This window comes from Microcaecilia unicolor, chromosome 4 (assembly GCF_901765095.1).
Source record: "Microcaecilia unicolor chromosome 4, aMicUni1.1, whole genome shotgun sequence".
Lineage (NCBI taxonomy): Eukaryota > Metazoa > Chordata > Amphibia > Gymnophiona > Siphonopidae > Microcaecilia > Microcaecilia unicolor.
Genome location: NC_044034.1, coordinates 153,564,596 through 153,580,006, shown reverse-complemented (window position 1 = coordinate 153,580,006; position 15,411 = coordinate 153,564,596). Strand labels below are relative to the sequence as shown.

The window sequence follows — 15,411 nt, the reverse complement described above, 5'->3', positions numbered from 1 at the left end:
GCGTGCTAATAGTTAGTGCACACTAAATCCGCTAGTGTGCCTTAGTAAAAGGACCTCTTAGATAGACATTTCTAGTTATACCTACCGTTTGTGCAGCCAACTTGTCCATCTAACTTACACATTTAGCAGCTGAATAGTGTTGCTTAAATTTGTACGCTATGGAAGAAGTTCTGTAGCAGGGCAACATCATTTAGTTGCCATATTTCCCTGGGTAGTTCCCCTCCCCCCCAGCTCCGCTTTCCACTTTCCACCCTCCACCTGCCTTCCAAACCAAAATGTTAAATACCTAAGCTGGCAGAGATCCACAAGCTGAAGATTTCCTCCTCCTCAGGCAGCCAGTGGTCTTCCACATAGCAGATGGCAGCACTTGCCTCGAGCTGACTCTGCTACCAGCAGGCATGAAAATTGAGCATGTGCAGAGCGATTACTGTCAATATCAGCTTGAGGAGGCGAATGCTTCAGGCTGTAGTTTGGAAGAGCACTGGTTGCCTGAGGAAGAGGAAATCTTCAGAGTGCCACAATTTTGGGTGGGTCTGGGTGGGCCCCAGCCCACCCAGGCCCACCCATAGCTACGTCACTGGTCTGTAAGTTGTGTACATAAATGTTGGTCACGCCTATGACACCCCCATGCCTCTCTCCTGTGAACACCTTGTAATACTTACACCCCATGCTATTTTAGCACGTAATTTTAACATGGTGCTTAGGCGTGCTACTGCAATTTACAAGCTAAAAAGTGCACACATACCGCAGGGATGGCTGTATTCTATAAATGTATATGCTCAAAAGACACTTACATTTATTTGACCTGTTATAGAATGAGGGGGGATATATCTAAGTGGAGCTGCCTCTGGAATGCCCCAAATCTAAACCCCCATCCAGAGGAATAACTTTGGTCATATAACAATTTGCACATCCAAAATTATCTGCTAAAATGGCCCAAATGTTTTCCAGAGAAAGCACTTAAGCATCCAGCACCACCGCCAACTGCATAAGTGCTTTTCAATATTGATCCCATCGTGCCAAGGGGGTCAGTAGGATAGATTTCATAATAAGCAACAGTTATAAAACTGAAAAACAGTGAAGATCAATTCACTTAAGTGCTATTATTGAGAAACCCCCTGATGCACAAGAATAGATTTTACAGAGGCACTTTTCACTATTGTATGACATAAAGCACCCATTAAAGACTGTATTTCATCTGTATCCTAACATATGACTACAGCGTCTTCATAAGGAGAAAAGGGCATGTAGGAGCACTGTGACACTCCATCAAATATTTCAAATAATGTCCTACGGTCTCACAGCCAACCTTTATGTGAGAATCTACTTTCTTCTGTTTTTCAGGGGTTCTCTCTCTCCCTGCCTACTTCAGCCCTTACAACGACGGGTCCCTAAGTAAGAATGACCGAGCAGATGCCTATGCGCAGCTGGAGCTGCGCACTCTGGAGCAATCACTGCTGGCGACCTGTGTGGGCAGCATCTCCGAGCTCAGTGAGTCTTCAGGCCTGGTGACGGGCAGAGGATGGGTTAGTACAGGAGTGTGGCGAACAGCCGGGAAAGAGTATTCTGAGATCTGCTGTTAGCAGCCGTATCATATCTGGGCAGCATGCAGGGGCATCTGTAATGTCATTGCACTGCTGCTGATTTAGCCTTGAGTTTCAATGGCACTATCTGGATAGTATTTATCACACAACAGGATGATGAAAATGTCTCCACATAAACGACTGGAAAATCCAATCTCAAACCAAATGAGGAACAACTAAATCAAACAAAATACTTGTACTTAAATATCACAATATATATATATAATCTACCTGTAGTCATGGAGAAAAAAGACCTCAGTAGAGGTATAAACCCTGACAATCAGTGGCTTAACATATCTTACAGCTTTCCAGTCATCGGCCACAAAACCTCCTCTATACCACTATCAATTTAATCAAAATGATTATTTTTTTCAAGTTTTATTTTAGGAAATCTGTGCAAAATACAATATTAACTTTAGGAAATTATATAGGTTACAAATACCAATGTAATGGCAAAACCATTAATACAGGTCAAAAATAAAACCGGAAACTTATCTTTTCAAAGGCTCTATGGAGCTGTCCTTTTCACTCATTTGAGCTTCATCAGGAGCAGGTTCCCATACCCAGTCAAAAGAATGCTGCTCACCTATCACAGTGCCACTGAAAAATTTTTACAGACTGTCCCAGCACTGTCTGGATAGTGTCACTGAAAAATCTTACAGACTGTCCCAGCACTGTCCGGATAGTGCCACTGAAAATTCTTACAGATTGTCACAGCACTGTCCGGAAAGTGCCACTGAAAATTCTTACAGACTGTCCCAGCACTGTCCGGAAAGTGCCACTGAAAATTCTTACAGACTGTCCCAGCACTGTCCGGATAGTGCCTCTGAAAATTCTTACAGATTGTCAAAGCACTGTCCGGAAAGTGCCTCTGAAAATTCTTACAGATTGTCCCAGCACTGTTCGGATAGTGCCACTGAAAATTCTTATAGACTGTCCCAGCACTGTCCGGAAAGTGCCACTGAAAATTACAGATTGTCACAGCACTGTCCGGAAAGTGCCTCTGAAAATTCTTACAGACTGTGCCAGCACTGTCCAGATAGTGCCACTGAAAATTCTTACAGATTGTCACAGCACTGTCCGGAAAGTGCCTCTGAAAATTCTTATAGACTGTCCCCGCACTGTCCAGATAGTGCCACTGAAAATTCTTACAGATTGTCACAGCACTCAGGGCCATGCCTAGGGTCTCTGGCGCCCCTCCCCCCAGACCTGCCTGGTAATGTGCTCCGCATCCGCGAGCGAGGCTCCAAGGCGCATGGATGTCAAAGAATAAAGTGGTTGCTCAAAGCATATACTAACCGCAATTGCTCAACTGCAAAACACTATACACAAACTTGTGCAAAAACACACTCATAACCTCACCAAACCATAACAGCACTAATTCCAAGGACAGGAAGAGCTACAACCTTATGCGTGGAAAGGCAGCACTGTAATTACACAGGTACACAACCTAGTGAAACAACAACAAAAAAAACAACACCAAAAAGGGCTGAAAATACTACACGCTAGCAGAATACTGCACCTTGATCACACATGAAAAACACATGACACAACAGATATGAAGGCAAAATACTGAACTGGAAAGTTACTTCAAGAAGTCAGACTCAGCATGCAGCAATAGTAGAAAAACTGAAACTTACATGCAAAATATCACAGATGCACATTTCCAAAAGCTGACATATTCCAGTTAATAAATTCTGAATAAAATACCTTTTTCTACCTTTGTTGTCTGATCATTTGGTTTTTCTATTTGCTTTGGTCCCAGTGTCTTCTGTTTTATGCAGTGTCTTCTTTCCATTTGATATTTTTTCTCTCACCATGTCCACCATCCTCCTGTGTCCTTATGCGTACTGTCTAACATCTGTAGCCCTGTCCCTATCCTTCAGTGTCCCGATCCAGCTGTTAAATTCAGCAGTTTTCCCTCCATCCATATCTAGCATTTCTCCTCACTCCCCTCCATCCATGTGCATATACTTCCCTTCCCTCCATCCAAGTCCAGCACCGTCCCTCTTTCTCTCCTACCCTTCCATCCAGTGTCATCCCTCTTTTTCTCTCCATCCTTCCACCCCTCTCCCAATCCTTCCGTCCATTGTCTCCCTCTATCTCGACCCTTTTCCATTCAGCCTGTCCTCTCTCACCCCATCCTTCCAGTGTCTTTCCTCTTTCCCTCCCTACCAGCGTCTTCCCTCATTCTGCCCCCTCCTTCCAGCATTTTTCCTCTTTCTCCCTCCTTTCATCCAGCATTTCTCAGTCTGATCAAAGTTAATCACAAATTCAACCCACTACAAAATAGCCGTAACATTATGTCCAGAGGTCAGCCCAGCACTTTCTGGAGACTAAACCAGGTCTGACATTACCCCATTTGCTGCACAATTTAGGTGGGAAAGAGTCGTGTTTTGATATACTGCCTTCTATGGTACAAACCAAAGCAGTTTACACTTTATTATATGAAAGTACTTATTAATGTTTTGTATATTACAAAAAACACAGCCTTTCTGCTCTCTCCCCCCTATATGTGACCATCTGGGAATCTCTCCCCCCCCCCCCCCTCCCTTTTTGCCTTCTGAGTTAATTTCTTGCACAACTGAACTATCAGAATTAAATTGACATGCCCCAGCCTGGTACAGTGCAGAAATACAAAATTACTTGGCAAATCCAACACACACACATCACACCTCTAGGGAACAAGATGAAGCAACCACATCACTAAAAAAAAAAAAAAGCCACCAGAGGGTGGACGTCGAGGGCGGAGCGTCAGGGAAGCAGGCGGTGCTCCTGACGTCTCTAGCCTTCCCTTCGCTGTGTTCCGCCTTCTTCTGACGTCAAGGATGACGTCAGAAGAAGGCGGAACACAGCAAAGGGAAGGCTAGACGTCGGGAGCGCCGCCTCCTTCCCTGACGCTGCGCTGCCGGAACCGCCATGGAGGTAAATTTAAAAAGAAAAAAAAAAACAAAAAGAGATGTTGGGGGGAGAGAAGAGGGTGGGCAGTAAAGTTGAACAATGGGAGCGGGAGGGAAGGGGAGAAACGACAGCATGGATGCGAAGGGGGGGCATGGATGCGAAGGGGGGGGAAGAGGCCGGGCCAGGCTGGAACATGGGAGAGAGAGGAGCATAGATGCGAGGAGGGGGACATGGAAGGGAGAGAGGGGAATTGCTGGAAAAGGATGAATGGAGGGGGCAGGGGACAGATGGCCATGGATTGGGAGGGCAGGGCTCACACTCTCTCTCATATACAATGTCTTTCTGACTCACACACTCTGTCTCACACTGTATCACATTCACTCTCTATGTGCCACACAGTCACTCACACACTCGCTTGGTCTCATACACTCACTCTCACACAGAATCTGTGTCTCACACACACTCTCTCTCTCTCGCACACACACACACACTCTCTCTCACACTGTGTCTCACATACACACTTGCACACACTCTCATTCTCACACAAACACACACTCTCACAAACACACTCACACCCAGACTCACTCTCTCTCACACACACACACACTCACACTTTCACTCTGTCTCTCACACAGTCACTCTCACATACACTCTCCCAAACATACACACTCCGAGGAAAACCTTGCTAGCGCCCGTTTCATTTGTGTCAGAAACGGACCTTTTTTACTAGTTTAATATAATTAAAAAAAACTAATTTCAAATCACTATGGTGCCCATTACAAATATTGGGGACTACCCCAGAGAAACAATGCGCACTGGTCTGAGTCTAAAATTTCTATACAGACTGGCAAAGCGCTTTGAGATTTCAGCATTCATTTTGTAATTTGCCTTCATTCGCTTCATTTAATATATCTTTCTTTGTCCTGGAACATAATGAGAGTGTTTGTAATCGAGCCCAGGGCGAAGGAATCCCTCGAAACAGGCACCTATTGACTCCTAGTGATCTGTGAGTGCCAAAGAAGAGGCTGAAGCCTGGCTCTTGAAAATAATTTGAATTCTAAATGTGGCCCTCTAATCACATGAGCCTCTGAGCTAGCGGGGCTGTAAGGCTCATTTGGTTCTGGTTTGCCAAGTGTAAAGTATTTGGGATTTTGGATAAAGAGCAACTAGAGACTTGACACAGACATTCGAAACACTTTCCATTCCTGCAGGGCTCAGGACTCAATGAGGCTGCTGTACTGCTCCTGCAGGAGATTTCAGCTGACTTCCTTTCATTTCCAGAAATGGCGATGAGAGTGAGCCAGCAAGCGATAGTGCCGGGAGCTTTGTCAAGAGCTTTTCTTTCCGAAATCGGAAGTACAATTACCAGTTCTTAAAGACAGACTAAGCTGTAGCAATGCACTGTTCTGATTTCTTTAAGAAATCCCAAACAATGAGCCTTATTCAAAAAGAGTATTCACATTCTGTGGCAGTGACAAAAGTCATTATTGGCCGTAGCCCTCTGCTTATTTTTGCAGTGGGATAAAAATTTAAAATCAGGGCTGGCTCAGTCATTGATGGCCAGAGCCCATCTGGTAAACCAGTAGTTCCCAACCTGGTCCTGGAACCTCGCCCAACAGATCTGGTTTTCAGGGTTTCCACAATGAAGTATGCATGAGATATATTTATAATTATGTATATATAGATCTCATGTTGGGTGAGGCCTGAGAACCGGGTGGGAACCATTGTGGTAAACCAAGGTGCACAGAACGTGACCAGCCTGGACAGTGAAGAGCATGCTGGTATACACAGCTGCAGATGGTAGTTTTGCCGAGTGAGAAAATAAGTTTAGCTCTTTTATAATTCTGGGGATTTCATGCAGTACTAGTCACTAGCAGTATGAACAAGTTCAAGCTTCAGTTCTAGGGCATTCTTTGAGCAAAATACCTGTTTGTTGCCCTGCAACCCTGGCCAGTTAGTGAAGTTATTGAGCTTGTAGGGATTTTAACATGTTCTTTGTTCACAACTAGATTGGAATGTGGCTGCAGCTCATTGGAAACAAGGCAAGAAAGTCCACTAAGATTAACCTTCATACATAGGCATCGCTTACCACCTTAGGGGAGAAGTTATTAAGGGGCAGTAAAAAAAAGCAGACTTTTATCACACTTTAATTCAGTGGTTCCCAAACTTGGTCCTGGAGGCACCCCAGCCTGTCAGGTTTTCAGGATACCCACAATAAATATTCATGAGATAGATTTGCATGCAGTGGCATGCAAATCTATCTCATGAATATTCTTTGTGGATATTCTGAAAACTTGACTGGTTGGAGTGCCTCCAGGGCCAGGTTTGGGAACCACTGCTTTCATTAACCCAGGACCTCACTAATTAGCAAAAGCTGCCTCAGGATTGCAGGTTACCCACTCCTGCCATACAACTATGACACTGTTTGTGATCAACTTCAAAAGCAGCTGGCTCTGTTTTTGAGAGGGGTTTCAGCAAGGGGGGAGGGATCTGGCTCTGGTGTAGGCATTGACGGGAGTGGGGAGGAAGAGAAAGGGGAGCAACTCTTTTGATTGTGTGCTGACCCTTTTAAAAGTTCTTCGGGGCATCGGGCAACAGCTTTGTGGCCCAGTGCTCCCAGGACCTTCAAATAACCCCAGCTTTCTACTGGGGTAATTTTTCCAGCTATAACGCTGCTTGCATTATAGAATTTACATAGTAATGAGGTATTTTGCATGTATTTGTGTGCTTTGCATCTCATTACTACAGTAACTTTAAATACTGTTTGTTACTTTATTATAACTTGCATTAGTGCCCTGTAACACAGGTTAAGGGACAAATCACACATATTATAGCCATAACACAGCTTGATAACTATTCCCCTAAAATAGGGAGAGGTCATATTGTCAGGAATGGGGCCCATCCAGAATCAGTACCTGGAGCATTTGGGAGTGCATCACCTCCCCTCATCCGCTAAAAGTAAAGTTTCTCAGCCCACCAAGACAGTTATTTTTCAGAGTATCCAAAATGAATATGTATGAGAAAGATTTGCATACAGTGGAGGCAGTGCACATAAATCTTTCGCATGCACATTCATTGTGGATATCCTGAAAAACAGACTGGCTGAGGGTGTTCTAAGCTATGCCTCTGTTTTTAAACTACTGGTTCTCAACCCAATCCTTGGAACACACCTAACCAGGCATTAGAGCATAAGAACAGCCATACTGGGTCAGACCAGTGGTCCATCTAGCCTAGTATCCTGCTTCCAACAGTGGCCAAATTAGTATCAATATTCCATGCTACCAGCCCAAAGGCAAGCAGTGGCTTCCCCCATGTCCATCTCAATAACAGATTTTGGACTTTTCCTCCAGGAACTTGTCCAAACCTTTTTTAAACCCAGATACACTAACCGCTGTTACCACACCCTCCAGCACGTTTTCAGGATATCCACAATAAATATGTATGAGACAGATCTGCATACAATGGAGGTAGTGCTTGCATATTCATTATGGGTATCCTGAAAACCTGACTGGCTAAGTGTGTCTTGAGGACTGTGTTGAGAACCCCTGTTTTAAACCGTTGCATTCTGGAGTTAGTGCTGTTGTTTTCAGTGTGGATAGCAGTGTGGTATAGCCATGGGGGGCCTGGGCCCCCCAATTTGGGTTCATCCTCCCCCCCCCCAAATTGATGCATTATCTACTGGTTTGGCTGGCGGGGGCCCCCAAGCCTCTCTAACAGAAGCCCTCCTCCAGCCAGTGTTTGTTTTACTGAGCTACTGCAATGCCTGCCCTGCCTCCCTCCCTCGTGTACATGCTTGGTTTTAGTGAAATTGAGCATGCACGAGGAAGGCTCCCCCCCCCCATGCATGAAAACTGAGCATGCACAGTGGGTGGGCTTCCCTCATGCATACTCAATTTCACTAAAACCAATCATGCACTCGGTGGGGGAAAGAAGCAGGGCAGGGAGCGTGGTAGCTTAGAAAAACAAATATTTTTTATTTTTTTATTTGTTACATTTGTACCCCACATTTTCCCACCTTTTTGCAGGCTCAATCTGGCTTACATAGTACCGTGAGGCGTTAGAAACCTCCGGTGATGAAACAAATACAAAGTGATGTTATGGTCGAATGAAATTCATGTGTTACAGACACATTAGGGAATCGTAGAGAAGAGTTATATAGTGTTCATTACGAACTTTGGTTTTGTTCTGTTTCAGGGTTCACGCATTTAAGTTGGGTCAGTAGGGTATGCCTTTTCAAACAGGTTGGTATTTAGTGATTTCCGGAAGTTAAGGTGGTTGTACGTTGTCTTCACGGCTTTCGGTGGTGCATTCCACAGTTGCGTGCTTATATAGGAGAAGCTGGATGCATAAATTGATTTGTATTTGAGTCCTTTGCAGCTAGGGTTGTGAAGATTTAAGTTTGTTCGTGATGATTTGATTGTGTTTCTGGTTGGCAGGTCTATGAGGTCAGTCATATATCCTGGGGCTTCGCCATAGATAATTTTGTGGACCAGGGTGCAGATTTTGAAAGCAATACGTTCTTTGATTGGGAGCCAATGCAGTTTTTCTCAAAGGGGTTTGGCGCTTTCGAATGTTGGCTGGAGGAGGGCCTCTGCTGGTGGGGCTTGGGGACCCCTACCAGCCCAGGTACGTGGGGTTGTGGCAGGGGTGGAGAGCAAAGAAGATGCGGGGCAAATTTTGTATGCCCCCCCCCCCCCCCACACACACACACACTTTGGCTCAGGCTCCCCCCAAAACCTAAGGGCTGGCTATGCGCCTGGTGGATTATAGTACTAAAAGGTTCTACATGCTATAGGGCACAGGTTAATAAACAGCATTGTCAATCTTCTAGCAACTGGAGTGGGTTGGGCTAGTTCTTCAACTGAACTCAGTAACACACACCATCTCTGTAATTTTTGGATAGAAAAAAGCAGAAAAGCATTAACCAAACGTTCCTGATCATATCATTGGCCAGGCTTGATTAGGAGATGTAGTGAAACCCGGAGTCTTACATGAGGATATGTTCTGATGACCGTTCCCATGGACAGCCCAGCAGGTGTTGAGGGCTATTTAAATTCTTATCCTTTCCTCACATTGTCACAGTCCCCACTGTACAAGCAAACACAATGGCAGGATCCATTTCCTGTGAGCAAGAGGGATGGGAGAGAAAGCTGCAAAGCAACAATGAAATCCAAAGCTGGAAACCTGGGATCAATCAGTGGTTAAAACAAGGGCCTGCAGTTACGTGCTGTTTATGAAAGTGCTCTCAATTGAGGTTCCCTGGACAAACCCAACTGCTACCACTTTGCTAGCAAAAGCATTTATTTAAAACCATGCTGTTTAGACAGAAAGTGGACACTGCAGTCTAATCTCTTCTACTATGTTACAGTCAGTGCGTTTTTTCTAGCAAAAAAGGTGCCAGTACTCCAATGCTAGGCCACCCTTCAGGGGTGGGGTGATCACTGAGGACCCACCCCACAATAGCCAGGCCCTCTACAACCATTCACAGAATCTACCACAAGGCAGAATTGTTGTGTAGAGCCTAAGCTCTTCCATTAAAACTTGGGGTCCATGGGTCAATTTTAGCAAACAATGGAAAAGGTACCGGTACTCAGTACCCCCAAGTACCCCTCAAAAAAAACCCTGGTTACAGTCGCATGCCAACAGCAGTACCTGACACCTGAGTGCCTCAAAAGAGCTAGACCCATTTTCCCCAGTTAAAAAAATCTAAGACTAGGCACAAAAGCAACCTCTTGGAACCAGGACATTTTGCAAACGATATTTATATGTGTTTTCACAGCTTTTCTTCTGACAGACACATTCTATCTACTCCTCTCTCTCTCTCTCTCTCTCTCTCTCTCTCTCCTCTGCCTAGTTCTCAGTTGGAAGACTGAAACCACACATTTATAGTCTACGTATGCTTTGTTGGCTCCGGCTGGGCCATATTAGACATAAGTAGAGTAGGTACCTCCAGGGTTAGGGGGAAGAACGGTGATCTCATGGTTACAAGAACACTGCACAGTAATTCAAGAGAAGCTCTGGCATGGGAGCTCAAAGTTCACCTCTTCCATATTCCATTGATCCTGCAGCATCAGTTTATTCCCTCAAACCTGAAGGTGACTTTGGAGCCCTGTCCTGGTAGACACTTCTTGTTACAGGGCAAACAAAGAGACCGAGTTTACACTGGATAATTCAAAACTTCCTTTAAAAATCTGTGGAAAAGATCATGAAGTGAGGAAACACTTGGATATGTAAAATATAATAATCTCAGATTTGGATTTCTAGCATATTCTCAAAATTTTATAATTTGCAGTATATTAATAATCTGTGATTGGGTGTCTTTAATCTGGGAGATAAAGAGTTCCAATTCAGCCACCTTAATAGTCTGGACTCCCATTCACGTTTCAAATTCTTTTAAAAAAGACAAATGTCCCAAAGAAAGAGACATGAAAGCAGTACAGACTCTATGAAGAGCTTCTAGTGCAGTCCAGATTGTCTCTAATCTAATCTCCTGAGGCCAGACCAAAGGCTGTATGGCTGTGGTAACAGCCAATAATTCTTTGGATCCAAGCAGTAGAGTGCCTGTATAAACACTGTATGGTATCTTGATTTAAGGATTTAAAATAAAATCTCTTATTTTTCTCAACGTTTTGATAATTAAAAATTAGGAGGAAAAGACTTCATTCAGACCTTAAACCACACTCTTGGAACTTATTGTTTCCTGTGCGTGTGGTTGGTCAAACAAGTCATCACTGGTCTAAAAAAACCTCCTGTGCACCGTTGTTGAATAGAAACATTTTTTTTATATATGTATGCTTTAATTCACAATAACTTTCATTCAACAACTGTATGTAAGAAAGTTTTTACTTAGCTTTAAGAAGCCCTGCTCATAAACAGCTTCAAATGATCGTCAAGTGATTTTTTTGTGTGAAATGCTGTCAACTCCTAGGTAGAGGTCCCAACGGGGACCCATTTCGCTTTGGCTTCTTCCGGAGACCCACCTCTTTTATGACGATCTCATATGCAAAGAGACAAAGCTTACCAGACAGCCCTTCTGCAATCACCTCAAGACCTTTTTATTTGGAAATGCTTACGCTCCAAACCCACCTGGCATCTCTTACTTCTGAACTGTAACTGTCATAGCGGCATTTTGATCACCACTACTCTTTCTCCTTTTCCCTCCTTTGCTATTACCCTTTCTCTCTTTCACTCCTATGAAATTGATTGTTTGTTTGCTGAATTGTTGTATGTTTTTGTAAACTGTTGTAAGCCACATTGAGCCTGCCCATGGGTGGAGAAATTGTGGGATATAAATGCTATAAATAAATAAATAAATAAATATTGCTCACCAAGACATTAAAAAGAGCCGGCTCAAGAACCGATCCCAGCGGTACTCCATTGATAACATCCCTTTCTTCAAAGCAAGCTCCATTTACCACTAACCTCTATTTCCTTCCATTCAACTAATTTTTAACCCAATCAATTACTCTAGGTTCCACACCAAGGGCACTCAATTTATTTATCAGGTGCCTGTGCAGAACCGAGTCAAAGGCTTTGCTGAAATCTAAGTATACCACATCTAGTGCCCCTCCCACGTCCAGCTGTTTAGTCACCCAGTCGAAGAAATCAATCAGATTTGTCTGACACAATCTGCCTCTGAATATTCATTGTGGATATCCTGAAAACCTGATGGTTGGGTTGCCTCCAAAACCAGGTTTGGAAATCACTGCTGTATGGTAACAGTATGCAATGCCAACACCTCCATCTGGGGTCTAACACACCTTCAGTTTACCCTCTAGGTATTTCATGGTTGAGTAAATACATAGTACAAAAAGGAAACTTACATACAGTCAGTATAATTTTAAACTCCTAAATTAAGAGGAATTTTCAGCTGAAAAGTTATACTCCTAAATTTGGCTGAGAATAGGGCACAAATATAGGAGCTCATCTTTTTTTGAATACTGGGCCTTCGTGAACAAGAGCTAGTAACCAATGCACTGCTTCATGCAGGGGTGATGAGGATGCCTGACAGGAGAAAGGTGACTGTTCAAAGCCCTGAAGTGAGATTAGAAGAGGGAGGTGGGTGTCACTCCAGACAGAAAATACATCTGCTATGGCCGCACTGTATGAGAAGATGGGGTTTAATTGATAAAAAAAGTTATTTTAATGGTTAGTTTCATAAAAAGAAAATGAAAATAGCATTTTCTTTACAAGTGTTGCCTCCTAAATGAAGAAATATTTTTTGTGATGTCATGAATAAAAATCACCTTTCTTTCTCTTCTTTCCCCTCTATAGGTGATTTGGTGTCACGAGCAATGCACCACATGCAATGTTTAAACACGTTACGCCCTGGAATGAGCCCCATCCGACAGACCAGGCAGCAGCAGCCAATCACGTGGTCCCCTGATGCCCTGCACACGCTCTACTACTTCCTGCGCTGTCCGCAAATGGAGTCCATGGAGAACCCAAACCTGGATCCACCGAGAATGGCCCTGAATAATGAAAGGTAGGTGGATTTCACTTTGCCATGCAGAGCAGCGGCAGGGTCTCCTCTCACACAGTTCTCTGGCTTGGGATGGCTTCAGATACCAGCAATTCCAGGAAAGCAGCTGTTTCAGTGTATCTTACAAAGCTTTCCAAGGCACTGGAAAGAGCTATCTGTGAACTGTTGATCAGAGGAAGGCCTGGTCTCTCAAGGCCCAATATTCAGTTGGTATTAAACCTTGGTATTCAATGCCGGGCTGTATCTGGCCACCAGCATTGAATATCCAGGTTTATTTTGGCCGCTAAAAAGTTAACTGCCTATGCCGATATTCAGAGCTAGCCGATTAACTTTTAGTGGTCAAAGATAGGCCTGCTATTAAAGCGGCTTATTTTGACCTCTCAACATAGCCGGTTAGGTGCTGAATATCCATACCTAACTGGCTATGTCGCTCAATATAACTGGTTAGCAGCTAACTGCTAACTGGGATATTCAGTAGGAGATAACCTGTTATCTCCTACTGAATACCCACAGTTAGGAGCTTAAACCCTTCCAGGCCAGTTAAATAATATTGAATATCGGGGGGGGGGGGGGGTCATTCTTCAGAATAACTAATGAGTGAGATTTTTGTAATGTTCAATAATGTTAATGAGGTAGTTGTTATATCTAAGATGGCAAATTACCATGATTTTAGCCTATTGCATTAGGGAGGAAATTAAGAGGCTGACTAGTGTGGTACAGTTTGCTTAAAATACTGAGAATGTTCAGCTGTAAGTTTTCATGACCACAAAAGTCTAAGGAATGACCCTATCCATGAAATTACCACAATAACTAAAAAGAGTAATCCTCTTTCTCTTGCATCTACTTTTGGTCTTTTTACAAGGGCTTCTGTCTTCTTTTTGTTATTGTTCTTGATGTTTCTTTCATTTTGGTTTGGTTTGGGTTTTTTTGCTTTAATGTATATTTTTCTTTTTTTACGATCATATCATGCCCCCTTTTCTCTCAGAGTCCACTTCCCAGTTGTCTGAGCTGTCATCATGTCTTGCAATCACCTTTGTGTCTCCTGCAGGGGATCCTGAGTGGATCAGCACAGTAGCATCACTGATGTACATAATAGCAAAAGTGGCTAACAGTGAAATGTACATCTAAATTAAAGAGGGGAAACGTCATAATAGTGCAGAACTGCCAATTTAATTATCCATAAAAAAAACCGTTACCGCACTCTGAACTCATCTTGCGGAGGTTAAGTTCCTCTGTGGAATTTGGAAGAGATTACTCATTTCTATAGAGTAGAGGAAGCAAAGTTAACTTTCTAACATTCAGAGATTATAACCAATTTAATAACTCTTTTTCAGAAGGAGCAAATATGTGTCATTACCATTGATGTACTGGACTTTATTTTTAGTTCAAATCTGTTTATCGCATTTTCAGATTAAACCTTAGATAATCATAAAGCAAGACTCAAAAGCCAGAACGCTGAATATTTATTTATTTATTTATTAGGATTTATTTATTTCTGCCTTAAAGAAATTCAACAGGGTCATGTACAGCAAGAATAAACCAGACATAGGCAATAGACAATTACAGCAGTAAACATATTCAGATAACAGTACACATAATGGCACAGTATGCTACTTACAATGTCAACACAATACACATTAAAATATCTTAATACGCTGCCTAGGGTATAAGTAGGATTGGAACATATAGACAGATAAGACAGTAACAGATGGAATAATGGTGACTAACTTAAGGGAAAAATTTCACATGAAGTCAGACAAGGTGCAGGAGAATGATTTCAGCTAGAGCAGGAGTAGATTAATTTCATCACACCTTATAAAACTTTCCCCAGCTTCTAAAGGTCCCACACCCCCTACCCCTACCACCCAATCTCCCCGTTACCCTCCTATGTGGGACTGTCTTTCAAGGACTTGGAAGCAGGTTGCAGAATCAAGTGCTACAAGCCCTTACAGATAATGATTGGGCGTAAGGTTCCCACAAGTCCACAAACCTCTCAGAATGTACCAAGCTCGATATCCTTCTAATCCACAATTCCAAATGTTCCTCCATTGCCTTGAACCACATTTTTAAAAGATGTCGCCTTATCTCACTCTACTGCTACTGTTTTGAAATCAAGATCTATTGCATTTCCTGCACCAAATCAATATGAACTGATTAGTTTATTCGGTAAAATCATTTGACAATTGTCCTCTTGAGTTCTTTCCATATGGAATAGAACATCCCTTCAGCCGGGACTTCCTGCATACATGTCATATCTTGCTCTCTTACCTTACATCCTGACTTCTTCCCCGTCCCAAGCTTGGTGCTTTGGAGAAACAATTTTATGAAAAAAAATTATAAATAAAATAATACCAGTGAACTTAAGACATTGTTCTCAGTTCACCAGTGGCGTAGCAATGGCGGGGCGGTCCGCCCCGGGTGTCAACGGGGGGAGGTGCTCCATTC

The 15,411-nt window shown here is 43.2% G+C and overlaps 1 protein-coding gene across 1 annotated transcript in view; it reads left to right on the top strand.

Moving 5' to 3' along the window:
* ABTB2 (ankyrin repeat and BTB domain containing 2) overlaps positions 1-15,411 on the top strand; it is a 197,272-nt gene that overhangs the window by 116,538 nt on the left and 65,323 nt on the right. Inside the window, exons 2-3 of the mRNA XM_030200768.1 lie at positions 1,345-1,491; positions 12,759-12,969. Coding sequence (XP_030056628.1) covers positions 1,345-1,491; positions 12,759-12,969 — 358 coding nt within the window. The remainder of the gene's footprint in view (positions 1-1,344; positions 1,492-12,758; positions 12,970-15,411) is intronic.